We start from the raw sequence: 24,888 nt of genomic DNA, 5'->3' as shown, positions 1-24,888 counted from the left end.
GATTATCCCTCCTATTACTATGCACCTTCATCCCCCCTGCATGCCCCAAACCTGGCAACATATGAGGCCCCCATGCTAACCTGAAGGGATGGCTTGCCAGCAGGAACATTCTGTGTTCCCCGCACCAATGGGGGAGGGGTGGCCACAGCACTCCCAGAGGAGCCAGGAGGCTACAAGAGAAAAACCAGAAAGACAGACCCATGAGAGGTTTGAGCAGAATTGCAGCAATTAAGGAAAATAAAAATATTTTCCTCCTTATAACTCAATGAGAGATTATTGCAATATAGTGATTCTCTCTCTCTCACACACACACTGTCTAACGGGCATGTTTAAATCCACAAAATTAGTATTCAAGTATAGATAAGAGATTCATTCATTCTTAGTCTTATATAAATTATATAACTTCATGAAGGCTTTAAAAGCAATTATATAAAGCAACAGTTTAGTAATTTACAATACATTTTAAAATGAGCTATTTAAAAATTAAATAGGTCTCAATATACAACCTAATTCAGTCCCCAATGCATGGACAAACTTCATTAATTAAGGACTGTTACCCGAAAACGAATCAGGATATTAAGAAAGCATTCTAAAATGTGTTGTTCCATTCTACTTAGTCAATTCTATATCCAAAAGTTCACTTCATCAGTGTTCAGTAGCAGATTATGTAATGCATGGACCCAACACATCTCATTGATTTCAGTAAACAAAAGCCTGAGTTTAAAAACAAAGGACTCCAAAAGAAAATTTCACAGAAAGTGAGGGAAATAAAACATTTCTCCTTACCCACCTCCAATGTGAACTGAAATGCTTTTAAATATAAATATGTACAAAAACTGTTAAGATCCACAAAGTCACACACATTGTAAAGTAAAGTGAAACAGGGAATGACTTTCAACTATTCATCAGCCAAGACTAGAATTCAGAATTTTGAGTTTCCCTTGCCTGGCTTTATCAGTAACATCTAAAGCAGCGTACGGGATACAGTACTTGGCTACTGGTTCTGTGTGTTCGTGGCTCTTAGATGTTAATGCCTTTCAAAAGTATGTTGGTGGTATTAATGCTGGAAAATATTCTATTAAGGATTCAGATTCTTTGTTTTTTAATGATTTTAAGTGTGCAATATTCACACAATCTAAAACTGTCAAAATGTCTTCAAACTAAAAAGCATAAAACTGATTAATGATGGACAGTTTTACAGTGTTTTAACAGGAAAACTAAAAACAGCAAAAACATGAAGATGAAGAGGACATGACACTTTGGAAGAGCCAATATAGTCAACAGCAAAGTTCTGGTAAACTACTGTACATAATTTTAAGAAGGGATATACTGCAAAGCTCTTACACTACAAATGCATATTCAAAGTCAGTGGAAAGGGAACCACCTTTGAAAAGGTTAATACAAAGATTCCAGAAAGATAACTTCTGTATTTAAAATGGGGAATACCACTGGAACCAGAATGAACTTTTAAAGTGCATTCTCAAAAGGCCTTTATACTTTTACTGTTGGACTGACAGACTGGATTGTTTTGAGAAACAAGGAAATTCACTTAATGTTTGGAGAAAACGGCTTTTTCAATTAAAGAGATATTCTGAAGTGTTACAGTACATTTTGATTTGAGAGTTATACAGGGTACCACAAAATTATGGCATCAACTATGCTGGCAGTGTTTAGAAACCAAAACCACCAGTTGTTAAACGTCTGTGGGGAAATCAATACCTTCTGAGTAGTGGTCTCTTTCTGTATTTGACTCTGCCGAAGCTTTTTCAATAAAACAAGTTTTGCTTCTTCTAATCGTAACTCTTCTTTTAGCTGTTTAATCATTCTCTCGCGCTCCTCTGGGCTGCTCTTCTGTAAGGCCAGTTAAGGTATTTGGGGGTGGGGTAGAAAGGACAAAAGAAGATAAAGTACAAGTAACAACAACCTGCAGCAGAATAACTCAGTTGGGCTAACAGCATTCACCTGGAATGTATGGACATAAACTAAGTGCTGAGAAAGAGCTCAAACCAAAAGCAGGCTTTAAAATTCATCCTTTACTAAACTGGGAAAATTAACAGCTCATTTTGCTTTAAACAAAAAGTTTCTACTTCTGAAGTGGGAATACTGTGCTATTTTAAATACTGAATGGGTGGCTAACAAGTTTTCATATATTTATCTGAAAAAAGTATGGGGGCAGGGCAAGAGAGGATGTTAGGAGTAGAAACCCAAACAGACAGACTGACTTCAGCCCTTAATACAGCCTCAGCCCCAGGAGCTCAAACTGTATGAAGCTGTATATGAAAAAGGTGAAAACAGCTGCTGAATCTTACGTCCTGTAGTCTCAACTTCAACTCAGAAATATTGAAACAGGCACAAATTATTCTAAGTAACATAGCCTAGAGCGTATCAAAAAACGTGGACTCACCATGAGTGCCTCTGTGTTGGTCTCTCTTAATGCTATTTTTGTTAAACCATTCATTCTAGGGCTCGAAGGTTCATTGTCTGATAACACTATAATATCAGGCGAGGGGACTCTCTTTTCTCTCTTTAGATCACTGTAAATCAAAAGAAAGCAAGGCCATTTAACTTCTCCCAGAGCAAAGCATGTTACTTTTTTAAGCTGTTATTGACAGATTAACCGTGAATGCCTCAAGTGTGAAGAAAGTGTTAAGTATCCAATGCAAGACCAGAGTTCACACTCAGATTCCAATTTCCATCTGAAGATTGTCATCTTATGCTTACAATCACGATTACTCGTGAAATAGCCATAATGAGAGTACAAACAGGCCTTAAATCAGTGGTTATCAAACTGGGTCGCAACCACAAATGCAGATCGTACCACCATCAGCAGATGGGGGTCACGTGATCTCTAGCATGTGGCATATGCCATTTTGCTTGACATGGCATGACCTTGCACGCACCATATGTAAGAGGTCACAATGTGCGGAGGACGCCATTTTGTAGAGTTAACTGGTATCTTTCCTGCAGCACAACCTCACATGTATGGTGTGTGCAAGGTCATGTTGGGCAGAGGATGCTATTTTGTTCTTCAAAACTGTATCCTCAATGCAGTCTGGGGTCCCAGCAGGAAATACTTCATTAAAATGGGGTTGTACTAGCAAAAAATGTTTGGGAACCCCCTGCCTTAAATCATTGGTACCTCTGTTGAGGCTGCCAAAAGACGTGCCAAACATGGTGGTAGTTTGTACAACGGGGATAATGCAGTTCCTAATGGGAGGGTGAGTCAGCAAATTCATTCACAAGGCGGATGGCAATGACTTTCAGTCACTGGTGACCAACAGTGCAAGCAAACCAATGACCTAGAGGTGAAAGGGCCTATATCCCAGGGCAAATCCAAACCCATCCCATTTGCTCACTGCCAAAAGGCCTGAAAACTCTTCAGCCTGTACAAGTATTCAATGACCAACATTTCATCAGGTTGCTTTCCTTATCCCTCCCCTACTACAAATGTTTCTAGGTTATCAACCCCCACCCAAGTTACAATTTTATTGATCAGAGTCCTACTGAAGCAGGACTAAAGGTGCACTACACATACAATTCACTGCAACACAGCATGTACAAGAAAAGCATTTGCATTTAAAGATTTTACAGCACAATATTCTATTAACACCACAAGTAGGTACCCTATTACTTAGCAAGTTAAATGTCTCAGCAACCTAAATGCCCAATTTATATCCAAACCCACAGAAACACTTTCTCCAGATGCAGATACGATGTTATACTTAGTTTCATTTCACCTTAGAGACATTGTTTGGAATTTTTAAGCAAGAGCAGGGTCATCAGTTGTTTTGATGTGCTATATCTTAGCATGTGCTGGATTCAGAGACCTGAACTACCTTTTAACTCTAACATAGTCATACAAGAACATTGTTATTTAATCACACCAGCCAAAAAGGACCGAGACAGATTACCGTGCAGCATAATGTAACAGCAGACTACAGTACTGTTCTTTCCACTGCACTGTACAGCTTTCTGATTGGACAGACACTAACAGCCTATAAAACCTTCCTGGCTTGGGATGTCCAGCAGAGGCCATTTGCCAAGCGAATTAAGAACTTGAGCTGAAACGAGTCTTTAGTAAAATATAGCTGATCAGCTATATTAACCCATTGGTGTTAGGATTAGGGATTTCAGATATCAAGTGTATAGTATCTCAAGAGTGGCAGCAGATTTAATAAGTGGTCTTTCACTGAAACACAATAGCATAGCCTCCACCCACGCTGCCAGTTACCTTTCTGTAACTGGAGCAACACATCTCAGAGAACACATGTCCATTCCCCATTAGGTGTGTGTGCTTGCCACATGCACCAGTGCCTTTTCCCTCAGCAGTATCCGTAGGGGAGTGGCTCTGGCGCCCACACAGTATGGTATAAGGGGTGCTGCTGGCTCCCCCGACCCTCAGTTCCTTCTTGCCGGAAACTGACAATGGGGAAGGAGGGCGGATCACGGAATGGACATGAGCAACATCTTGGAGAACACCAATTACCGACAGGTAACGGTCTTTTCTTCAAGTACTTGCTCACGTCCATTCCACATTAGGCGACTCCCAGCAGTTCCTGTGGTGGAGGACAGGAGTTCACGGCTGTGCAGATTGTAATACAGCTCTGCTGAACCCAGTGTCGTCTCTGGCTTGCTGAGTGATGGCATAATGAGACAAATGTGTGGAGCTGGGTTGATGTACGGAAAGGCTTGGTATGCTCCAAGTAAAAAGCCAAGACCCTCCGGACGTCCAGTGTGTGCAGACGCCTCTCCTCAGCAGCCTTGTGCGGCTTGGGACAGAACACAAGCAGGAACACGTCCTGGCTCACGTGGAAGGAAGGCTGGGTGGGGCCATAGCTGGACCTTGTCCTTATAAAACACTGTGTAAGGCCTTAATTGCTGAGACTACTCTCGCCGACGTCTCCACCAACAGGAAAGCGACTTTCCAGGCCAAGTACGAAAGGGAGCAAGAGCCCAGTGGCTCGAAAGGCGGGCAAGTGAGCCTGGAGAGGACCAGGTTAAGGTTCCCACCACGGGACAGGGGCCCAGCCCTGCGGGTAAAGCCTCTCGAGGCCCCTCAGGAACCTGACAGTCATGTTGTGAGAAAAGACTGTCTGACCTTGGATTGGCTGGTGGAATGCAGAGATGGCTGCAAGGTGCATTCTAATGGAAGAATGCACCAGACCCTAGGTCCTGAGTTGCAGTAAGTAGTCCAAGATGGACTGCACTGAAGAATGCAAGGGGGTGAACGAGTGGGTGAACGGTGGTGGGATGTCCCCCATGATGGGGAGCAGTACCATTGAGGCGAGGGCAGATGGAAGGGTCCCAAGGCGGGCTTACCCTGAGGTCCGGGCACCGCCAGAGCCGGTGTGGGCGGCACCAGGATCTCCTGCACAGCCTGGAGCACTTCAGCTTCAGATGCTGTCGACGCCTGATGAATGCCCACCTCTGTGTCTGGTCTTCCAGGCAAGGAATGGGGTTATGCACTGATCATGCACTTAACTACCTTTAATCTGTACTTCAGGGTGAAAATTACCTTAATTCGCAACCTGGAAACATGGCAAGTTAACCCTACGTTCTCTTAAAAATGAGGCAGTTTCTCCCCACCTTAAATTACAGCTTCTGGAGTTAACTGTAGTACCTTTTTTAACATGCAGAAGTTACTTGAAGAATCCAGGTACTTAAAATGTTTCTTCTTTGTTTCTATTGTTATTTAGTGATGTACCATATGTAAGACACACTAATACCCTCAAAACAGGGATAGATTAACCTCACAGCTGCAGAGTACCTTTACTGTAGCGATATTCCTGTACCACTATTGATAAGCTAATTACTAACGTAAACGACACACCTTCAGTAAAAGCCATGCCAGTTCAAACAAACAGTTTTCTGAAAACTATGAAAAGCAGTCTTTGGTATCTCAGCTATAGCCATATATTCAATACTGCATTTAATGCAGTTGTCCACCTTGGTAGAAAAGGAGCAGAAAATGAGTTTCAGTTTCCTCTAGGGGGCACAGTGAGCCAGTGAACCAATCTTTCAACTCTGAAGGGGTTTAAAAATAACCATCAGGGGCACAGGTGAAAGCTTTAAAGCCTGAGCTTTTCTCTGACTAAGGTAGAGTAAATTGGTTGCCTTGACTAAAAAGACAGACAGGGAGAGAAAAATTAAGAGCGCTTGCCATCAAGAGACTCAAGTTAAAAAGGTCTCAGTATAGACAAAGTCTAAAGTACATCATCTCAAGTAACATCATATGACTTTCTTAACCCATCCTGCTAAGTGTGAAAAAAAAAATCACCTGAAAATGATTTTTAAAGAACACTTAACTAAGGCAATAATCTCATTACTTAGGTAATGTAACCTTGAAGAGGTGTAGAGTTTTTCCATGTAGCTAAACCTAATCCACATATTTTAAAAGATACAATAGATCTTCTCAAACTCTACCCCCTTATTATTTTACAGATTATGCTTCTGCACGGGGTAAAGCTATGCAAGCACCTTTATATAAGTATCTCATGTGTAACTGCCTTCTACAAGTGTACTGCCACAAGGTGCCATACAGACTGTAGGTATTATGGCTATGAACATAGAGAACTTCTGTTCTGCAACACTATCGCCACCAGAAAAGCCACAAACTATTTGAAGTCATACAACCTTGAAAATTAAACACACTTTTGTAAAATGAAAGTAAATCAGACTACTCACTATCAGTTTCTGTAGCTGTGAAAGAAACAACTTAGAAGCTTACCTAAGTAGTAAGCTGGGCCACTGAAAGTTTACGGTGATTGACACTATCTGTTTTTGCAAAATCTCTATGTAAGGACCAACAGATGTGATTTAGGAAAACTGAACCCATCTGAACCAAGTTCGGACTTCTACAACACCCAACTCTGATATGAAAGGATTATCTTTTTATCCTCTTGGAGAAGGCGGTCTTATCCCCACTAACGCCCTCCACAAGGGGACAAAATATGGCACAAATTTGGGTATGAAACAATTGTAGTTTGGAAGAATTCTATTGGCAGACTTAAGTCTGCTGAATCACTCTGAGGCGATTAGCCACATTTAAAACAGAAGATACTTAAACTTGATTTGTCAAAAGGAAGTTGAATTCAAGACAACATTGCTAATCAGAGAATAGTGCATTGACAGAGCTCATAAGGTCCTGTTTTAACCGTTCAATTCTCAAAGCAACCAGGCATAAGAATAATCAATATGTACATGTAGCAAGGGTGATGTCACCACATCAATTATCACAGCATCATAACAGCTAGCAGGGAGCTAACTTCCTGTATTCTAATCAGGCCACCAAAGTCATGTGAGAAAGGCATTTCCCTCACTGGACATGTGACCCTTTAACTGTTCCTTCCACCGTGAAAACCATAGCAACAGCCAGTTCTAACCAGCTTGTGACACATAGCCTTCATTTTACGAAGTGAGGTAGGGTTCAGGTGCTGTAAGAAAATGGAGCAGACTAAGCTTAAGGGGCTGCCTTTGCACTATAGAAACTTCCTGGATCAGCTGCCCACTTGAGACTATTAATAAAAAGCATCATGTATTGCACAATAGGGAAAAAAACAAACAAACATTCACCTAACAGTACAGGAATGAGTTATGCTCAACTACTCTACTACTTTTTAAAGTTTAAGAACTTTTATAGTTGATTTGCTGCTTTGCTTCAAACTCTGAAAATACACATCAGTAGTCCATTATGGCTTTTTAAAAGTCTATCTACTTAGTCATGGAAGCAAGTTTCAAGTAGTCACTTCTAATAAAAATTAAAAAATCCCAAAGGGTGGTTTTTTTGACACAAGTTCTTTTTTACTTTTTAGGCCAGGTGAGAATGAGAAAGCAAAGCAGAAATTATTGAAAGACCATGAGTAACAGAATTATTACAGTAGAACAATTCTTTAAACAGATCCACTAACAGCATATGCTGGTTAGAAAAGGATGAAATTTCTACTGACCACATTTTGCTCTAGAAGTGTGTTCATCATGGTTATTTGGATATCAAAATATCTTTGAAAAATCAAGTGACTTGTTGACAAGATTAAGACAGTAAGATAAGAAGGCATTACAGGTTCCAAGCTGGGAGAAGATAATTTAAAGTTCATAGTTAAGAACAGTTAACAAAATCCACACAAAAGAGGGCCCCATATTAAAACTGATCACATGGATATCAAAAGAAAAGTAATCATTCACAGTCTCCATCTTTTCTACCTATCCAAAGAATGGCTTCACACACAGCTTTGCAAGAGTAACCAAGAAACAGGATTGGAAATCAGATTGCCTTGTTATCGTGAATAGCAGTTTTGGACATTGGAGGAGTGAAGTGTAATGAAAACACTTCCCTTTCAGAGACTCTACCAACATACACCTCCATTTAAGTTAATGGTCTTCTAGAGCGTTCATTACACAAACTACATTTGTCAGGGGGATGGACACACATTGTAACACCCACACCTTTGGTTTCAGGTATTTTTTGAATAATGGTTTAAAGTAGATCCCAAAGCATTAAAAATGAAGATTCCATGTTCAGAGGCTTTTATTAAATACTCACTAAATAAAGGTTGCAGGCATTTAGTCGGTTTTGTGGGTTAGCTGCTCTAATTTTTGAATTGGGGCTTGGTGTGGGGGAAAAAGGTAATTCACAACTTCTGGCTTTGTAATCAGGACCGTCCTCCTTTAGACAGACAATGAAGACACAGCGAATGATTTTTTTTTTTTAATTTTAAGTTGTATCAAGCCCCATTGGCTAACCATTACCTCCTTGCCCTTTAAAATGTTCCCCTAAAATCTATGCAATTTCCTCACCACCAGCCCTCAGGTTATGTTACAAAATAGCTGATATTTATACAAAACTGGCACTGTTGTGAGTCACCATACTACATATTCCACTTCCTACTATTTGTTCAGCTAATATTACTGGTCTCAAACTTTCCTCGTTTTTCTTACAGGAGCAAGAGAGCAGCTGAGAAAGGATCATTTGCTTGTTAATCCCCCACCCCCCCCAAGTTTATACACTTAGTACTAATTATTCTGTCAACTGATGGGAAACGAAGTACAAGTAATGACAGCCTACAGCAGAATAACCTGGTCATCTTTTTAATTTGAAGGACTGAGGACATTTTAAAAATCGGGCTCTCTCCTCTCTAGTGTCCTGAATTTAAAAAGACCTCATTTAAAAAAAAAAAAAAAAAACCAACCAACCCACCACCTACCAATCTACACAGTAAATCTAATTGACTAGAAACCTGCTTTTTCCAATTCTGCTAAACAAGTCCAACTTGGTAGGTAGACTTCTTTATTGTTCTACAGAAAGTTAAACACTTAGGAATCCTTCTATAGTACCAATAAAATAAAATACAAATCTACAGTGTTTATTTATGGGTGAGCGATTTAATTCTGATGATATAAGATCTTGCAGATCTCGTGGAATACCACTTCTCAGTAGTATTTTGCAATAAGTTTTGCTCACAGAACCAAAATAAGCTTATCTTTCATATCATGGTTGGCTTATCTATTCAGACCTCATCGTGACCAATTACATCGTGGACCAGGGTGCAAAAGATTGTGAAATGTATGAATCCAGACTAGATCTTCATAGTATAGTCTTCCTCTTAAAAAAAAGGCTTGCTATATTCTAACACGTGAGTGTGCGAGAAAGACACACACACACACACACACACACAGTGTAAGTATCAACACTTTGCCAGCTATGACACTGAACACAGAGACAGTGAATCTTTAGTCTCTGGAGCCAGACTCTTTAGCTGAAAGTTCTATAATGCTCCCAGGAGGTTTTATAAAGCCTCTTTAGACCAGCTTCTGTGTTCCCATCCATTGGTCTCCATGTTAGAAGCCAGACTCAGGAGGATGGATCTCTTTTCATCTGCCTAGAAATGAATGTACAGCTATCTATGGGGTTACAGCAACTAAAACATGCTCTTAGACATAATACAAAGAGTTTGTTAATCCTTCTTTTTGAACCTCTATCTTGTGTGGACCTCTCTACATCCAATTGCTTCCAAAATGCTTCTGGGAAAGATTTCCTGTAAAATTTTTGAGCTGCTGAAAGGAATGGAGCTTCCAGCGAAGATTTTAAAAAGCAATTTGGGTGTTTTAGAGACACGTAGCTTCCATTCATAGAAGATGCATCTAAATCCTTTAGACTGCTTTGAAAAAAATCTTATCCTCCATTTTTGTTCACTGATAGAAATACCTATGACAGTCATCATAATACACAAAAACAGACTAACACAGCTATCCCCAATACTTGACATCATAATACACAGTGCCTGCAAAAAAATTATGATCAGAACACCCCTTTGAGGTCGGGAAGTATTATTTCTATTTTACAGATAGTGTGCTTCAATTTCCCCAGATTTACCAAAGTTCATACAAAGTCTGTGCGGGGGCTGGAAAGAGAATACAGACCATCCAAGTCAGAGCCCACTATCTAAGGCTGGAGGCCACCCTCCCTCTAACTTACATCCATCCGAACATTTTAGAGTTAGACATATTTGTTTTACAAGAAGAAAGATCAATCCAAAGTATCCTAGAGTCTCCTTGCTCCTCCAGCAGAAATTTGGTAGACAACTGCTCTTTAGACAAAAAGCACAACTCCCAACAGGGCCAACCTGCATTTGTTGACTTCAGTAACGAATAGAGGGTCATCCAATTCAATAGACTTATGGTGGCAAAGTCTATTCTTGGAGGCTTTCTTCCATTTAGTTGGGACATAGGCAGATTAATTACGCTTTTGTCTTGAAGATGATACATCTGAGGCCCAAAGTCCCTTGCGACAGACAACTGTTGTAACGGCTCCCTCTTTCCTCCTAAGAGGTCAAGAACAGACCCTTTTCAACTCTATGGCAGGGGTCAGGAAATCCTATGTCTATGTAATGTTAAGCAAATGGAACAAGTTGTACTTGCACCTATTAGAGTGTGTATATGAAACATCATTAACGGTGATGCTCTTCTGAGATTTAGCTTTTTGATCATGGTCCCCAACACAAGATTATATCAATCAACTATATTTGTAGAGCATTAGATAACAGGCTAAACTGAGAAACACAAGGAAGCAGCAGGCTACAAGCTTATGCTGAGAGCTGAGATGGAGAAAAGAAAGGACAACGGCGGAGCCATCGGGTCTGGGGGAGAATAAGTACATTAAGTTTAGTTCCAAAGGAGGGCTACCTCTGGAAAGGCTATTTTGAGAGTCAGTGGTAACTATACCGTACCTAGTGGCACATTATTGGAAGAGATCCAAGACCTTTTAACAATTTAACAAGCCAGTCTGCTGTCTCCACAGACAAGTACAGAAGCATAATCCAAAATGGACTGTGCCAGGATGATCAAGATCCTAACAGTGCCACAAAATACAATTTCAGTTACTCTTCCAACTAACATCCCTTCTCACTTTAAAACCTACCCCTTATTTGTTTCTAAATTACACTTAACTGTTGACCTGCAGTGGAAGTAAAAGAAGGGGCCAGGAACATGAAAGTCACAAGTTGCTACAGAGCTCATCTCTCCCATGCTGCAAGATGCAGGTTACAAGCAGTAACCCAAAATTCAAGAGTCCAAATGTCTTCCACCAGCTGGCCATATTACCTGCTTAAAAATTCTGATCTAAACCCCATCCTCTCCCCCACAAAGGAACAACCAACCATCAAACAAATGATGCCTTGTGGTATGTTGTTACCTGGCATAAAGCTCCTTCAGTAAAACCTATACTATCAAAGAGGCATTTTTAACCCTCAAAATGACTAGTTTCATGGTATGAGAAAAATAATTTTGGCAGTTTTAGTTTAAGTTAAAAAACCCAAAAAACATGGGAGAATCACTTCAGCTAGGAAGCTATTTGTAAAAAACAGTGATCCTGGGTGTCCTGGATCCCTCTGCTTCTCCATTCAAGAAGGCCTCATTCAAAATGTCACCAGTGCAATGCAAATAGTAATTTTTGTAGCACTCAGTGACATGGGCCATGAAATGCCAATACAGAACTCATGCTTTTTTACTACTGTTCATCTGAACATCTTCCACAGAACACAGATTGGCAGCTCTCTTTTCAGGTAATGCAAAGCTCTGCTTGAGATTGGGTGCTTTGGGGATTATTTTTGCTTTGCTATATTATAGTGGCAATAAAGTACCTTCTTTGAATGTCACTAGGTCAAATTCAGCCCTGTGTAAGTAGACACAGCTCTCTTAAGAAAGTGGCACATTATTGGAGAAAGTGAATAAGGAAAAAAGTGATTTACCTGTTCCCACAATACAAGAACCAGGGGCCACCAAATGAAATTAATGGGCAGCAGGTTTAAAACAAACAAAAGGAAGTTCTTCACATAGCGCACAGTCAACCTGTGGAACTCCTTGCCTGAGGAGGTTGTGAAGGCTAGGACTATAACAGGGTTTAAAAGAGAACTAGATAAATTCATGGAGGTTAAATCCATTAATGGCTACTAGCCACGATGGGTAAGGAATGGCGTCCCTAGCCTCTGTTTGTCAGAGGGTGGAGATGGATGGCAGGAGAGAGATCACTTGATTGCTACCTGTTAGGTTTACTCCCTCTGAAGCACCTGGCATTGGCCACTGTTGGCAGACACGATACTGGGCTGGGTGGACCTGTGCTCTGACCCAATGTGGCTGTTATGTTCTTAAGACAGGGCAATGGCTCTCAGATAAGAGCTGAATCTAACCCTTTAAATTAAGCCTAGAAGAGTTAAAGTGTCCAGTTCCTCACTGTCTATCTTGTACAGCGCAATAATGAAATGGACACCAAGAGTGACAACCCAATTACAGTGGATTTAACATAACAAATGCCAAAAGCATATCTTGTTTTTTCAATTCAGAGCCCAGATTTTTAAAATAGGAGCTAAGTAGCAACCCAGAATTAACTGATAACTTATTCAGATCGGGCTTTATGTTACATTATTAACTGGTTCATATAACTCATGCCATGATGGCATGTGGCATGAAACAAAAAGGAGAGCTGAAAAAAAACACAGACTGTAAGCATAAAACAATTTGTGGAATGTGTAATTTCTCTCATCCTATGATCTACAATTCCATGACATCTGAGCAATACATCTTCTCCTATTAGGAAGAAAATGAGATATCAGAGTAACTTTTACTCAGGAGTAATGCCTAACCCCCAGCAACATTATATATTGAAATATGGAACATGTTCTCCCCCACCTCTTATTCCACCCAACAACCTCTCCTACCTCCAGTGTCTTTGGGGGCTGTGGAGATGTAGGAGGAAGGTGGCAGAAGATAACAAGGAACTACATTAAGTGAGTTTTTGGAGATATAATGCCTAAAAATTAATCCAAAATGTCAATGCAAGTCTTGGGATGCAGTGGTACAATAAATACTGAAACAAAACATCAGTAAAGTTTACTCCTTTCCCATCCCTACACACCCAAAAAATGAGATTTAATGGAGCTGGCCTTGCATTTTAAAATAAGGCAGACAAGCTCACAAAAGCAAGAAACCTGTAAATCAGGTTTTCCACAGCATCCTTTAACTCAGCTGTTTTGTACCTGAACCTCACAACACACAATCTATTTGGGAGTCTTGGTAGAGAAATAGGCCATGTTGTACATGAGGTAAACTGGAAATATGGAGGCCCAATTTATACTGGGCCAGCAGCCATATATTAAAAACTTCAATTACACACAGTTCCAGCTAAACTAGTTACCAACGTGGTTTGGTTAGTCACAGTGCACTGTGTTAAAAGTGTGCTTGAGAACACATTCTAGAGACACTGTTCTAGCATAGGCTGGCCCCATGCACAGTGGCTGATCAGAGCAGGAAGCCAGTTTAACAAGAACTATGTTTAAAGTAGTGTTTCTTAATATTGTATTAAGCCTGAAATAGCCTAATTGAAGTGGTTTCTGGTTTTTTGTTCAATAGGGTAAAGCACTGTCACTGGACTTGCCCCATTTTAAATGTTTCTCTTTTGAAACAAAACAAAGTATCCTATTTTGAAAAAGTACAGCATGTAATGCAGTATGCTAGGGTGGCCAACAGACAGCCGTGGGCAAAAGTACAGCATGCTTAAGGTATTAAAAAAATAGTTTTTAAAAAGGACTCAGACTATGATACTGAGAAAACTTTATTTTAAATTCTACACAGTATGCCTAGCACAAGGTGCAGTTGTAAACATGGCCATTAAATGGTTCTTCAAAAGTTTTTACATATAGTTTTATGTATCCTCTTTCATCTCTCTCCCTCTTTACTACCGGCCCTCCTCTTCCTACTGTCACTCTGGGATCTTCACTTCCCACATGCACTATATTATTATTGCTCTCCCCTATGCTCTGCTATTACCTGTGTCACTAGGGAGGCAGAGTTTTACTAAAATCCTGTTCTTTGGAAGTGCTGTGTGCAGACACTTCAAGGATCACAATTTTTGTACATTTAGTTTTGTTCCCAGTCTGCTGTACATAATGAAGCAGAACAATACAATACAGCATGTACAATACAGCCCTGTCAGATAAAAATTAAGACAACTTCCAGGGAAACAAACTCCAGGTTTTTTGGTACTCCGAACTACTTACTTAGGCGCTGTATACAGATTAGGATGGGCTGGTTGGAAGAAAGCCACAACTGTTGGGAAGCCTTCAGATTCCCCACCCTCATTTTTCCTGGCAATTTTCATTTAGACCAGGGGTAGGCAACCTGTGGCATGGGTGCTGAAGGCGGCACGCGAGCTGATTTTCAGTGGCACTCACACTGCCCAGGTCCTGGCCACCGGTCCAGGGGGGCTCTGCATTTTAATTTAAATTTTAAACGAAGCTTCTTAAACATTTAAAAAACCTTATTTACTTTACATACAACAATAGTTTAGTTATATATTATAGACTTATAGAAAGAGAGACCTTCTAAAAACGTCAAAATGTATTACTGGCACGTGAAACCTTAAATCAGAGTGAATAAATGAAGATTCGGCACACCACTTCGGAAAGGTTGCAGACCCCTGATTTAGACAAACAAGCAGTGGCTAAAGCCAGCCAATCTGCACGTAATTTTAAGAAAGCAGGATCTTAAACAGAGGGTGTGTCAGGAGGCAATTTAAAAATAAGTTTGCTGCTAAGGGTATCAAAGACTTTAGCCTCCACTACATGAAATGCAAATTGTACAGCTCATCCACACTTTCATTTTGATTGAAGGAAAAATTGTGTTTTGAACAACCAAATCACCTCAGGATGTTATAGAGCCGAGTGGAACATAAGGGCTCACGTGATTAAGGACAAGTGATCCAATAATTATTTTTAGTTTTAGCTACACTTCTCAGTTAGATATTTACTTCAGCGAATGTACCATTTGTTTTGTATTTGTTGCTAAATGATGTGTGTGGAGATACAAGAGAATATATATCATGTATGGAGTTTTGAAACCCATTGCTACCATAATACGTCACAGAACAACTTTTTTTTTTTTTTAAATATACACAAACTGAAACTCAGGTGAAACATTAAGAGGTGGAGTAATGTCTGAAGGAATACATTCAGGCACACTTTAAGGAAAATGTGAAAAGGGAAGAAGGAGATGGTAAGAGTTTTTTTAATGCTATTTGTTAAAACTTTTAAAAAGCACAAAGTGTTCTATTGAGCCTTTGAGATATCCTAGTATGTTCCAGCTTTGCCTTAGTTTGCAGCCATACTAATTCCTTTCTGGAATTACAGCTTCTTACCTCCTTGCAAAGTTTTGTGACATGCTAAGATATCTACAAATGTATCAGTCACATAAACTTACTATATTGGGCCCACTGACAACTTGAGGGTTGTTTAAAAAAAAACAAACAAAACACTTTTTCTTAAAGTGTTTTGTTCCCCTGCTGATGTTTGTATAGGTGTTTCTTGCAAAGGAGAGTAGGTGGGGCCAAAACATAGTACAAAATTGCTACAAGATGAGCAAGGAAGTTTAACTTAAACTACTTTTTGGTCAAACTGAATGGTCTCATTTGTCTCTTCCACCACAATGACAATTTTACACTTTTTAGTATTTGACATTCAGTATCAAGATGCCCTCTGAGCTGGATAAATATCACACTCATAAGTTTGGGATGTGTGGTGGTTTTGTAGCCATGTAGGTTTCATCATCTTAGACAAGGTGAGTGAAATATCTTTGTACTAATGTCTGCTGGTGAAAGAGACAAGCCTTCAAGCTCTTCTTGAGTTCTGTGTAAACTTGAAAGCTTGTCTCTCTTTCACCAATAGATGTTAGGCCAGTAAAAGATATTACTTCACCCACCTTGTATTTCATTGCTTCCATATCCATATGTATTATGAGTATTAGAGAGACATGAGACGACCATGTGAGAGGGTTGTGCCTTACCCACAGTAATGCAATGTGCAAACTGATTACTTTACAAAACACACACAAGTGCTGTTGAAGTCACTAAACAAACCAAAGACAGCAGAAAATTGTTTTTCTAACGTCTTTAAGCTATATTTGTAACTACAGTAGGTAAAAAAAAACACACATTTCACTGAAATGCGGGTTACAAAGTTGACAGCATCTTTTAACATTAGAGCAGTGTCATGTACTTGAGTTTACACACAGTTGATGCTCTGTAGTCCAGAAGATGCCACACCTCAGAGGGACACTTCCAGTTCTCTTGCCCTAGATGCTACAATTCTGTTCAGGAAAAGTGCACTTACTGGTTTTGGTTGAATGCTAGCTCAAATGATGTTGAAAGAAGTCTGGTAAGTTATTGTTGAACTTGAGCAAAAAAACCACCACAAAACTTGATCGCAACCATACGACGCATCACAAACGTATGAGGTGCTGTTAAACATGACTAATTACTATTAACTACTTTGTTCATCTCTAAAGAGTTGACTTCAGCCAAATACTGTCAAATATTGTCCTCCCACTCATTAATGCTTATTTGTCTAAATCAACATATCTGTAAAATGACTACATCGCCATTTTGCAACATCCAAAGTAGAATGCCACATGTGACTATCAGAAGAGTGCAAAGACTCAAGTCACTTTCCTCAGTTTATTCTCTGTAATAAGTCAGGCCCACCTATGCAAGCTAAGCAGAGCTAGATACACTGCTGCAACCCCCTCCCCCGACACACACACTTTGGGTTGGCCTTGTGTGGCCTCATCACAAGCTTTCACCACCACAGACTCTTCTGTTGAGCACATTTTGTGATGCCAAAATAGTATTTTTAATTTCCTTTAAAAATAAAAAATTTAAGATTAAAGTCAGAAAACTTACACTGAATTTAAAAAAAAGTTTGAGTCTTCGAGTTCAGATTTCAAATCTTAACAAGCCAATCAATTGATTCAGAAAGAAAGAATGAATGGATAATCTGCTGCAGATCAGGTAAACCTAACAATCAACGAACACTCTTGAAAAAAAAAATATCTTCAATGAAGTAACTTCCAAAGTTGTTTAGTAATGTACAGTATTTTGGCTTTTGATTATGAATTTAGCAAAGCAGAAAGTTTTTAGCAGTACAGTAAAACAATCACTTTAAGAAATAGTTCTCTTTAACCTCTCAAAACTCAAATGTTTTAAGGGCTGCAAGTCTTGTATAAACAGTGTTATGGGTTCACACACATCAGAAGACTGGGAAAATATGGAAAGCTGAGTCCAAAATTAAGAGTCCCGATTTGAAACTTCAAGAGCCTTTCACCAAAATGCCATGTAGTTATCTTTTTTTAAAAAGATAAGCAAGGGATCAAATTTATTCAGTGAAATCATGCGTTTTAGATCAGCTATTGCACTTGCCAAGATGTAAAGATCCTCTACATGCCCAGATATCTGTCTTGATTGCCATCTACATGCCCTACATCACATCTTGAAAGATTAAGAAATTGTCATCTATATTGGACAGAGAGGTGGGGAGCATGGAGGCAGAGATACTACTTGTAAAGTCTGCAGAATTGTTCAGATTCATCTTCCATATGTAAGAAATGCCAATATTTTACTCCTCCACTTAAAAAGCATGGTCAAAACAAGACAATCATAACCTATCCTATCTGTACTTGGTAATCTAGGACCTCATCCAAATCCCATTGAAGTCAACTAAAAGATTCCAACCAAAACTTCAGTAGGTTTTGGATTCAGACTCCAACACAGGGACATTCTTATACAGGTAAGCCTTCCCTCTTATTTAGAAATCAGAAAAATCCTACCATCATTTTCTGCAGCAGAGATACTATACAATGAAGGGATGTCTCAGGTTTTCTAAATCGGATTTGTATTTTTATATAAAAATAAAACAGACGGTCTCTAGGAAGCTGAGCATGGATTCTCCCCCTCTAAGTGTAGTTTGTATAGGTTTTTCCCCACACCACAAAGGGGGAGCAGAAAGACATTTATCAAAAAGATTGGAAAGTGTATTTATACAGCCACAAAAATCGTCAAGGGGACTCAGAGGCAGGTGTCGCATGAGAAGTCAAATGTTTTTAAAAAAGGATTCACTAGACTTCTAGCAGACACTGTCCTTTTAAAGTGGTGTGCTTTGGTTTACACAGGAAGTTTGTTACAGAGCGAGGAACAGAACCCTCGCTGTCCAGTTTACAGCCTTGTGTTTTAACCACTAGACTATGCTTTCCCTTTTAAGAGAACTGAACACAACTATGCTAGGGACAACAAAGTATGCTAGTTGACATGAAGTGATAAGGCCACAAAGATGTTACTATCTTCTGAAAAGGTTTACCCTTATTTAGCACCTGGCCCTGCCACCTCCTCTCATTCTGAGAGAAACAAGAAATTCCCTTACGTAGGAGCCATCTATCTACAGTAGTACTCCTCCCTAAAGGATAATTGTATGAAAATCATCAACACAACTTTCATCAGACATACAAATACATCCTAAATATCACTTTGCACAGCAACATCTGAAGATGCCACCACACTGAAACTTTTACCAGTGAGTTTATGGAAGAAGCAGAACATGTCAAAGAATTTTCAGTCAATCCAAGTTACTAGACGAAACCTAGTATATTGGCTATATTGCTGAAAATGACATTGGGACAAATTCATTGTTATAAGCAGCAGGAGCAGAGGAAAGCTGAATAATTCATAGACTAGTTACAATTATGGAGTTTACGGGCGTATCAGTTTTTCCTGTACTAGTTTTTTAAGCTAGAGTGGGGGACAAAATACATTTAATACATGAGAATTTGCATACTTGACAGGAACTTCAAGTTTCTGTTCCAACATGTGAAAAGTTAATATATTTACACTTCTATAGCACTTATCAGGCAAGGAAATAACTGTATACACTTTTCAGACTTGCAACAATATTGGGAATATTTAACCCATTTTGCAGATAGGGAAACTAACACAAAAAGTTAACTGACTTTCCCCAAGATTAAACTTTGCGACAAAAAACTAAAAAAAGTCAGGAAAACATGATCATCTGTAGTCTTGGCACATAATGAACCCAAGGACAGAGAGTGAATGTCTATAAACCATTTTTTTGGTGGTGATTATGAATAAAATGTTTCCATGTATTAAAGATTGCTAATTTAATTCTTATTTCATGTGATGTGTGTGTTTGAAAAGCCTTAGACTGGCGCAGGAAGGATAAGGTTTTCCAAAACAACCAACGATTTTGGATACTTCCATTTTTAAGTGTCTAATTTAAGAAATCTTAAATTAAAAGGGGACTGATTTTCAAAAAGTGCTACGCACTTACCTTTTGCAAAACCAGTACCCTTTAAAAGGGATCAGATGAGTCACTTAAAAAAATGGAGGCACCCTAAATCATTAGTAACTTTTAAACCAACTTTTTCCTTCAATAACTCTGAAGACAACAGTAAGATACACCAAAACCACTTCCCTTTTTAATAGTCAGAGACAAGCTATCCCTCCTTACCTTTATCACCCACACGATTATGGACACAAGAAGCCCATACCACATGGAAGTAATCTCTAGAGTCAGCTGCTCAGAGAAAGTGCGCCCCCTTTATGGTTTGCATCCACTCCTTCACTTAAGGTCTTATTTCCCCATTTCAGTAATTCATCTTTTACAGCTTCTGCCACAATGGCAATACTCATGGGTGGAACAAGCAACAGCTACTTTTTTTTTTTTTCTTTGAGGCTACAGCACCATGGCTGATCTTAAGAGGGATGCTAAAGTGAAACACAAACCAACCCGTTTCAGAGGTAGAGTACATACTTCACTCTTTTAGTCATCCAATAGATTAAAAAGTCCAAAAGTCTATTCCAAGTGTTAATCTAGAGAGCTATTCAACAGGCTATTTCCCCACATTTTGTTGCACAGGTAGTTCGAATATGGACGCATGACAGCAGTTTCTAGGTAGCCACTCACCTTTTTGAGGTACTCATGTCAACAGGTTCATCACCTGTCTGCACCTCCACTTTAATAGTTGCTTTTACCTCCCCTCCTTTTAATAATCCTTGGACTTTCCCAGCTGCAGGATCAGTCTTTATTTTAATATCACCTTCAGTCTTTAGATCTGTTCCCAACAGTCCTTTGTCCATTTTAATTTTTTTACTGTCCACGTCATTTTGGGTTATTTCTCGTTCTAGTGCTCGCTTCTGACTTCGTGTCCTGCATGCTTCCTCTGTCATTGTGAAGCTCTGGGGGGAAAGAAAAAAAAAGGGTGTGAAGAAATCAGTAAAATGTATTTTGAGAAAAATAAATCAACTGTTAATTCAAAAAAGGCCAAGTTAGGATGGTGCTGCAAAAGAAGAAATCCTGAAAGAGCAATTAAAGTATTGCAGTGTGCTTACTCACCCTATCCTTAGAGTAGATTTTAGTCTGAAGTTACTATGGAGTTACTCAACTCTTTTTATTTAAAGCAACTTTAGTTGTAAAATGTAAACTCTAAAAATATCTTGTAACAGAATGCAGGAGATTGTACAGGAATGCAACTGAAACAAAAAGCTTGGATGTTTATCAAAAAAGGGGGAAGAATTTTTTTTTATTTGCCTCACATGCAAATGAGGCAATTTTTTTCTTCTTTTTAATCTAGTATTAGAGGGGTTTTTTTTTTGGGGGGGGGGGGGAGATTTCTACCATGAATTTCTTAGCACTTGTATCTGATTGCAAATTTCAGGAATCAGACACTGTGGGGAAAGAACTACCATGCCCTGAGTGAAGAGAATCTCTTCCATGTTTCCTTATAGTTTGCCACTAGAGATTAAGGCACTGCCATTGTAATATTTAAGTTGATAGTTTCTTCTCTCTTAATGAATGAGCCAGGCTTTTCCACTCGCTGCACAGGAAGTGCTTAACTCCTGTGGGATCCCAGTTAACTCGTTGTATGCCAAAATCATAGAAACTTTAGCTTTTGGTGAGCTTTGGCATTTCAGTCTGTCATTTCACTGTACCTGCAGACTCACATCTGAAAAAAAAAGCTGAGTCAGGTTTTGATCCCATGACATCACTGGGCTCCACATGACCCTTCCCAGGATTCAGTCTGAGAGACAAAGCACTTTCTAGAAAACCAGTCTGAACCGGTTCCAGACAACAAGCTGAAGTGTTGTTAACCCTCACTGAGACACGACAGCAGAAGCAGCAGCGTGTCTGGAAGACTGCTGCTGGCATTCCAAAACACAAGTCTGGAGAGCATCACTGCTCTAAAAGGGACAGTGCTTTTAATTTCACATTACAACACAGCAGTGCATCTGTTATTCTGCTCGTCCCATCACTTCAAGGAAAGCACAGCATTCACTTTAAAAAAAAAAAAAGTCATAGCTCTTAAAAATAGCTTTGTTTCTTATAGATTAAATTAAGCATAAGGCCAATAACTAAAAGTCACTAATAGAACTTAAACTTCAAAAAAAAGTCTAGTATGTTTGGAAGTCAGGGACAGTGGAGTAGTTATACCAGATCATTTATTTCCTGTTCTAGTTTACACCTGTTCCCATCAAGTCCTGTATCTACAGCATACCAGATTGTCATTTCAGACAGCTCTATAGGAAATTTTATGCAAGCAAAGTAGACTCAAGTTTCTTTACATAAAACTTTTGTTTGGAAACAGCCAAAAATATTCATTTATATTAACTGACATCAACTAGTTCACAATAAGGCCACATTTAAACTAAAATCTTTAAAAGCACATTGTTCTTCAACAGGAGACAGGTTTGGTTAACGTCGGTGTTCATGAAAGTGAGGGACTAACAGCACTAACAGGAAGAAAGCCAGGTGTTGTCAAGATTTTCTACATAGCTTAGTCAATACACCTTCATTCTAACCTGCAGCAATCCCTGCTATTCCAGTTCTGGACCTCGCCATACGATTCTTCCAAAGCACCCTAGTTCTTGCCTGCAGCATCCTTATTGCTCCACTCTGCATAGCCCATGAACAATCTCACAATGATGCCACACACACACACACACACACACACACACACACACACACACAAAAAAAGGCCCCACTAAAGCTTGGTCTATGCTTAAATGTTAGGTCAGCACTATGGTCAGTCACTGATGTGAAAAAAAAATACCGCCCCCCCCCTCTTTGCTATGCTGACCTAATCCCCCAGTGCAGAACACAGCTTCTGTTGATGGGGTTAATTTTGTTTGGAGAGGTGGTGGTCGGTCCTACGCAGACCAAAGGGGTGCGTCTACATCACAGGGTTATGCCGGCATAGCTATGCTGGTAGTTTCCATTGTCCAAACAGCCTAAGATGGCACTACTAAAAATCTTATCACTAATGACCCAAAGCAAGACAAATCTGAACCCAGGCCTCAAGACAGAAGGCCACTCTACTAATCCAATGTATTGTCTAGTCTGTTTATACCAGAGTTTTTGTTTTTAATGTAAACATGCTGACTTTCTTGGTCAGTACTTTAAAACAAGTGTACTCATTTTATTGGCAATCTGCATAATAAGTAAGGCTTGTGTGTATTTTCAATTGTTTCTTATTCTGTAGTCTAGTAAAGCTGGAAGTGCTGCAGGGCTATGGTGTCACATAATTAAACCCTCGTGCCAGTGAAGCAGCAAGACTGACTCCAAAAGTAATCTGGACCTGATTTTTGGTGAGAGATTGCTTTACATTCCTCCCAGAACTTAAAACACAAAGAAGGTGAAACAGAAGGGAGTGGGAGACAGGTTTCATGGCTCTGAACGGCAAATCAAGACCCCCACCTCAAAGACCAAGAAAGTTAAAAATCTCTAGCAGATCCAGTCATACCACATGCTCCAAGGAAGTGCTAAGGCAAAGTGTCTAGTACTTAGAGCATGGGACAAGGAAGCAGAACTCTTAGGTTCTATACCCAACTCTTATATGGACACATTGCATTACTGTGGGAAAGGCATAACCCTCTCACATGGTCTTCTCATGTCTCTCTAATACTCATAATACATATGGATATGGAAGCAATGAAAGACAAGGTGGGTGAAGTAATATCTTTTACTGGCCCAACATCTATTGGTGAAAGAGAGACAAGCTTTCAAGTTTACACAGAACTCAAGAAGAGCTTGAAGGCTTGTCTCTTTCACCAGCAGACATTAGTACAAAGATATTTCACTCACCTTGTCTAAGATGATGAAACCTACATGGCTACAAAACCACCACACATCCCAAACTTATGAGTGTGATATTTATCCAGCTCAGAGGGCATCTTGATACTGAATGTCAAATACTAAAAACTGTAAAATTGTCATTGTGGCGGAAGAGACAAATGAGACCATTCAGTGGAAACAGCCTCCTCTTGCATATAAACCCCTCTTTTGAAAATGAGGAAGCTCTCTCACCCACAGCCCTCTCAGCCACAGGTGTCCAGTGGAGGAAATTGGACACCAAAAGTCTGCTTTTCATAGATATTGAGTGCCTGCAGCTTCCTTTGACTTCAACTGAGTTTTCATTGCTCAGCACCACTGAAAAGTCAGGCCCCGATATTATGCTAAAATATACTCCAAAATGTTCACTATTTCAGTTTTCGTCTTCTCCAGTTACATGATGTGGGTGGGTAAACCCAAGTGTGTTGAATAGCCTTTGTGATTCCACAATATTTTAAATGTCACACTTGAAAATATACTATGGCATTTGCAGAACGAGGGTTCAAGTTCTGCTTCAGGTTCCACGCATTATTCTCTATGGCACGTAATACCATAAGCAACAAAAGGAAACTCAACTCTGTCATATCTGCACTTTGTGAACTCCCTTGATGCACCTGCCCCCATATATTTTAGAACAGAATTCAGAGTCTTGATTCTCAATTTAACAGCTTTTAGATTAGATCTAGTTATTTCAGAGACCTCCTCATTTCTTCTAACCCTCCAGAATAGATACATTCCAACTATCAGGTGCTGGGGGCAGAGTGTTTTCTATGGTGGACCTCCCCATGCAACATCTCACCAACAGGTCAAATTGAACCCAAACCTGACAGTGTCCCCATCAGAATGGGAGATTCATCTTTTCAAGGAAGCTTTTCCCAGTATTTTGTTCTGCATGATAGATACCTTAGACCAGCGGTTTTCAAAATTTTTCTACTGGTGACCCCTTTCACATAGCAAGCCTCTGAATGCGACCCCCACCTTATAAATTAAAAACACTTGCTTGGTTTGAGGTGGAGGTTGACAACTCATGACCCGCCCCCCCCCCCAGTGTAATAACCTCGCAACCCCCTGAAGGGTCCTGACCCCCAGTTTGAGAACCCCTGCCGTAGACATTCAACCAGGCCCAAATTCTCTTTTTGTTTACTGAACACACTGCTTCAATTTTTTTTTCCTTGAAAAAAAGAAAAGAAAACAAAACATCACATCATATGTAGATTCTCTCACTTCCAGGACTACGCTGGCTCTCCTCGTATAGGGCTTAAAATCACAGATCCATTTTCTAGCATAGATGGGACTTTAACTGTGGCCACTAACACAGAACTAAGTTTTAACTATTTCAGGGAACAAAAACGGTTATAAATGTAGGCCGGACTTGTATTTAGCTTGGCATGGGAAG

At 39.6% G+C, this 24,888-nt stretch overlaps 1 protein-coding gene across 14 annotated transcripts in view; it reads right to left on the bottom strand.

Annotated features, from left to right (window-relative positions):
* The window catches only part of GATAD2A (GATA zinc finger domain containing 2A), a 113,814-nt gene that overhangs the window by 15,597 nt on the left and 73,329 nt on the right, over window positions 1–24,888 (bottom strand). For 10 of the 14 annotated variants that reach the window (XM_039515515.1, XM_039515520.1, XM_039515522.1 and 7 more), the window contains 4 exons: window positions 20,292–20,563; window positions 2,405–2,534; window positions 1,720–1,860; window positions 81–170 (listed from right to left, as the gene is read on the bottom strand). In XM_039515515.1, the coding sequence (XP_039371449.1) occupies window positions 81–170; window positions 1,720–1,860; window positions 2,405–2,534; window positions 20,292–20,563 (633 nt within the window). Of the gene's footprint in view, window positions 1–80; window positions 171–1,719; window positions 1,861–2,404; window positions 2,535–20,291; window positions 20,564–24,888 lie in introns of those variants that run through there. The other 4 variants (XM_039515517.1, XM_039515526.1, XM_039515524.1 and 1 more) reach the window with 4 other exon arrangements.

The sequence above is a fragment of the Mauremys reevesii genome, linkage group 26, assembly GCF_016161935.1.
Source record: "Mauremys reevesii isolate NIE-2019 linkage group 26, ASM1616193v1, whole genome shotgun sequence".
Lineage (NCBI taxonomy): Eukaryota > Metazoa > Chordata > Testudines > Geoemydidae > Mauremys > Mauremys reevesii.
The sequence above is the reverse complement of the archived record's forward strand: the minus strand, read 5'-3'. Positions and strand labels throughout refer to the sequence as shown.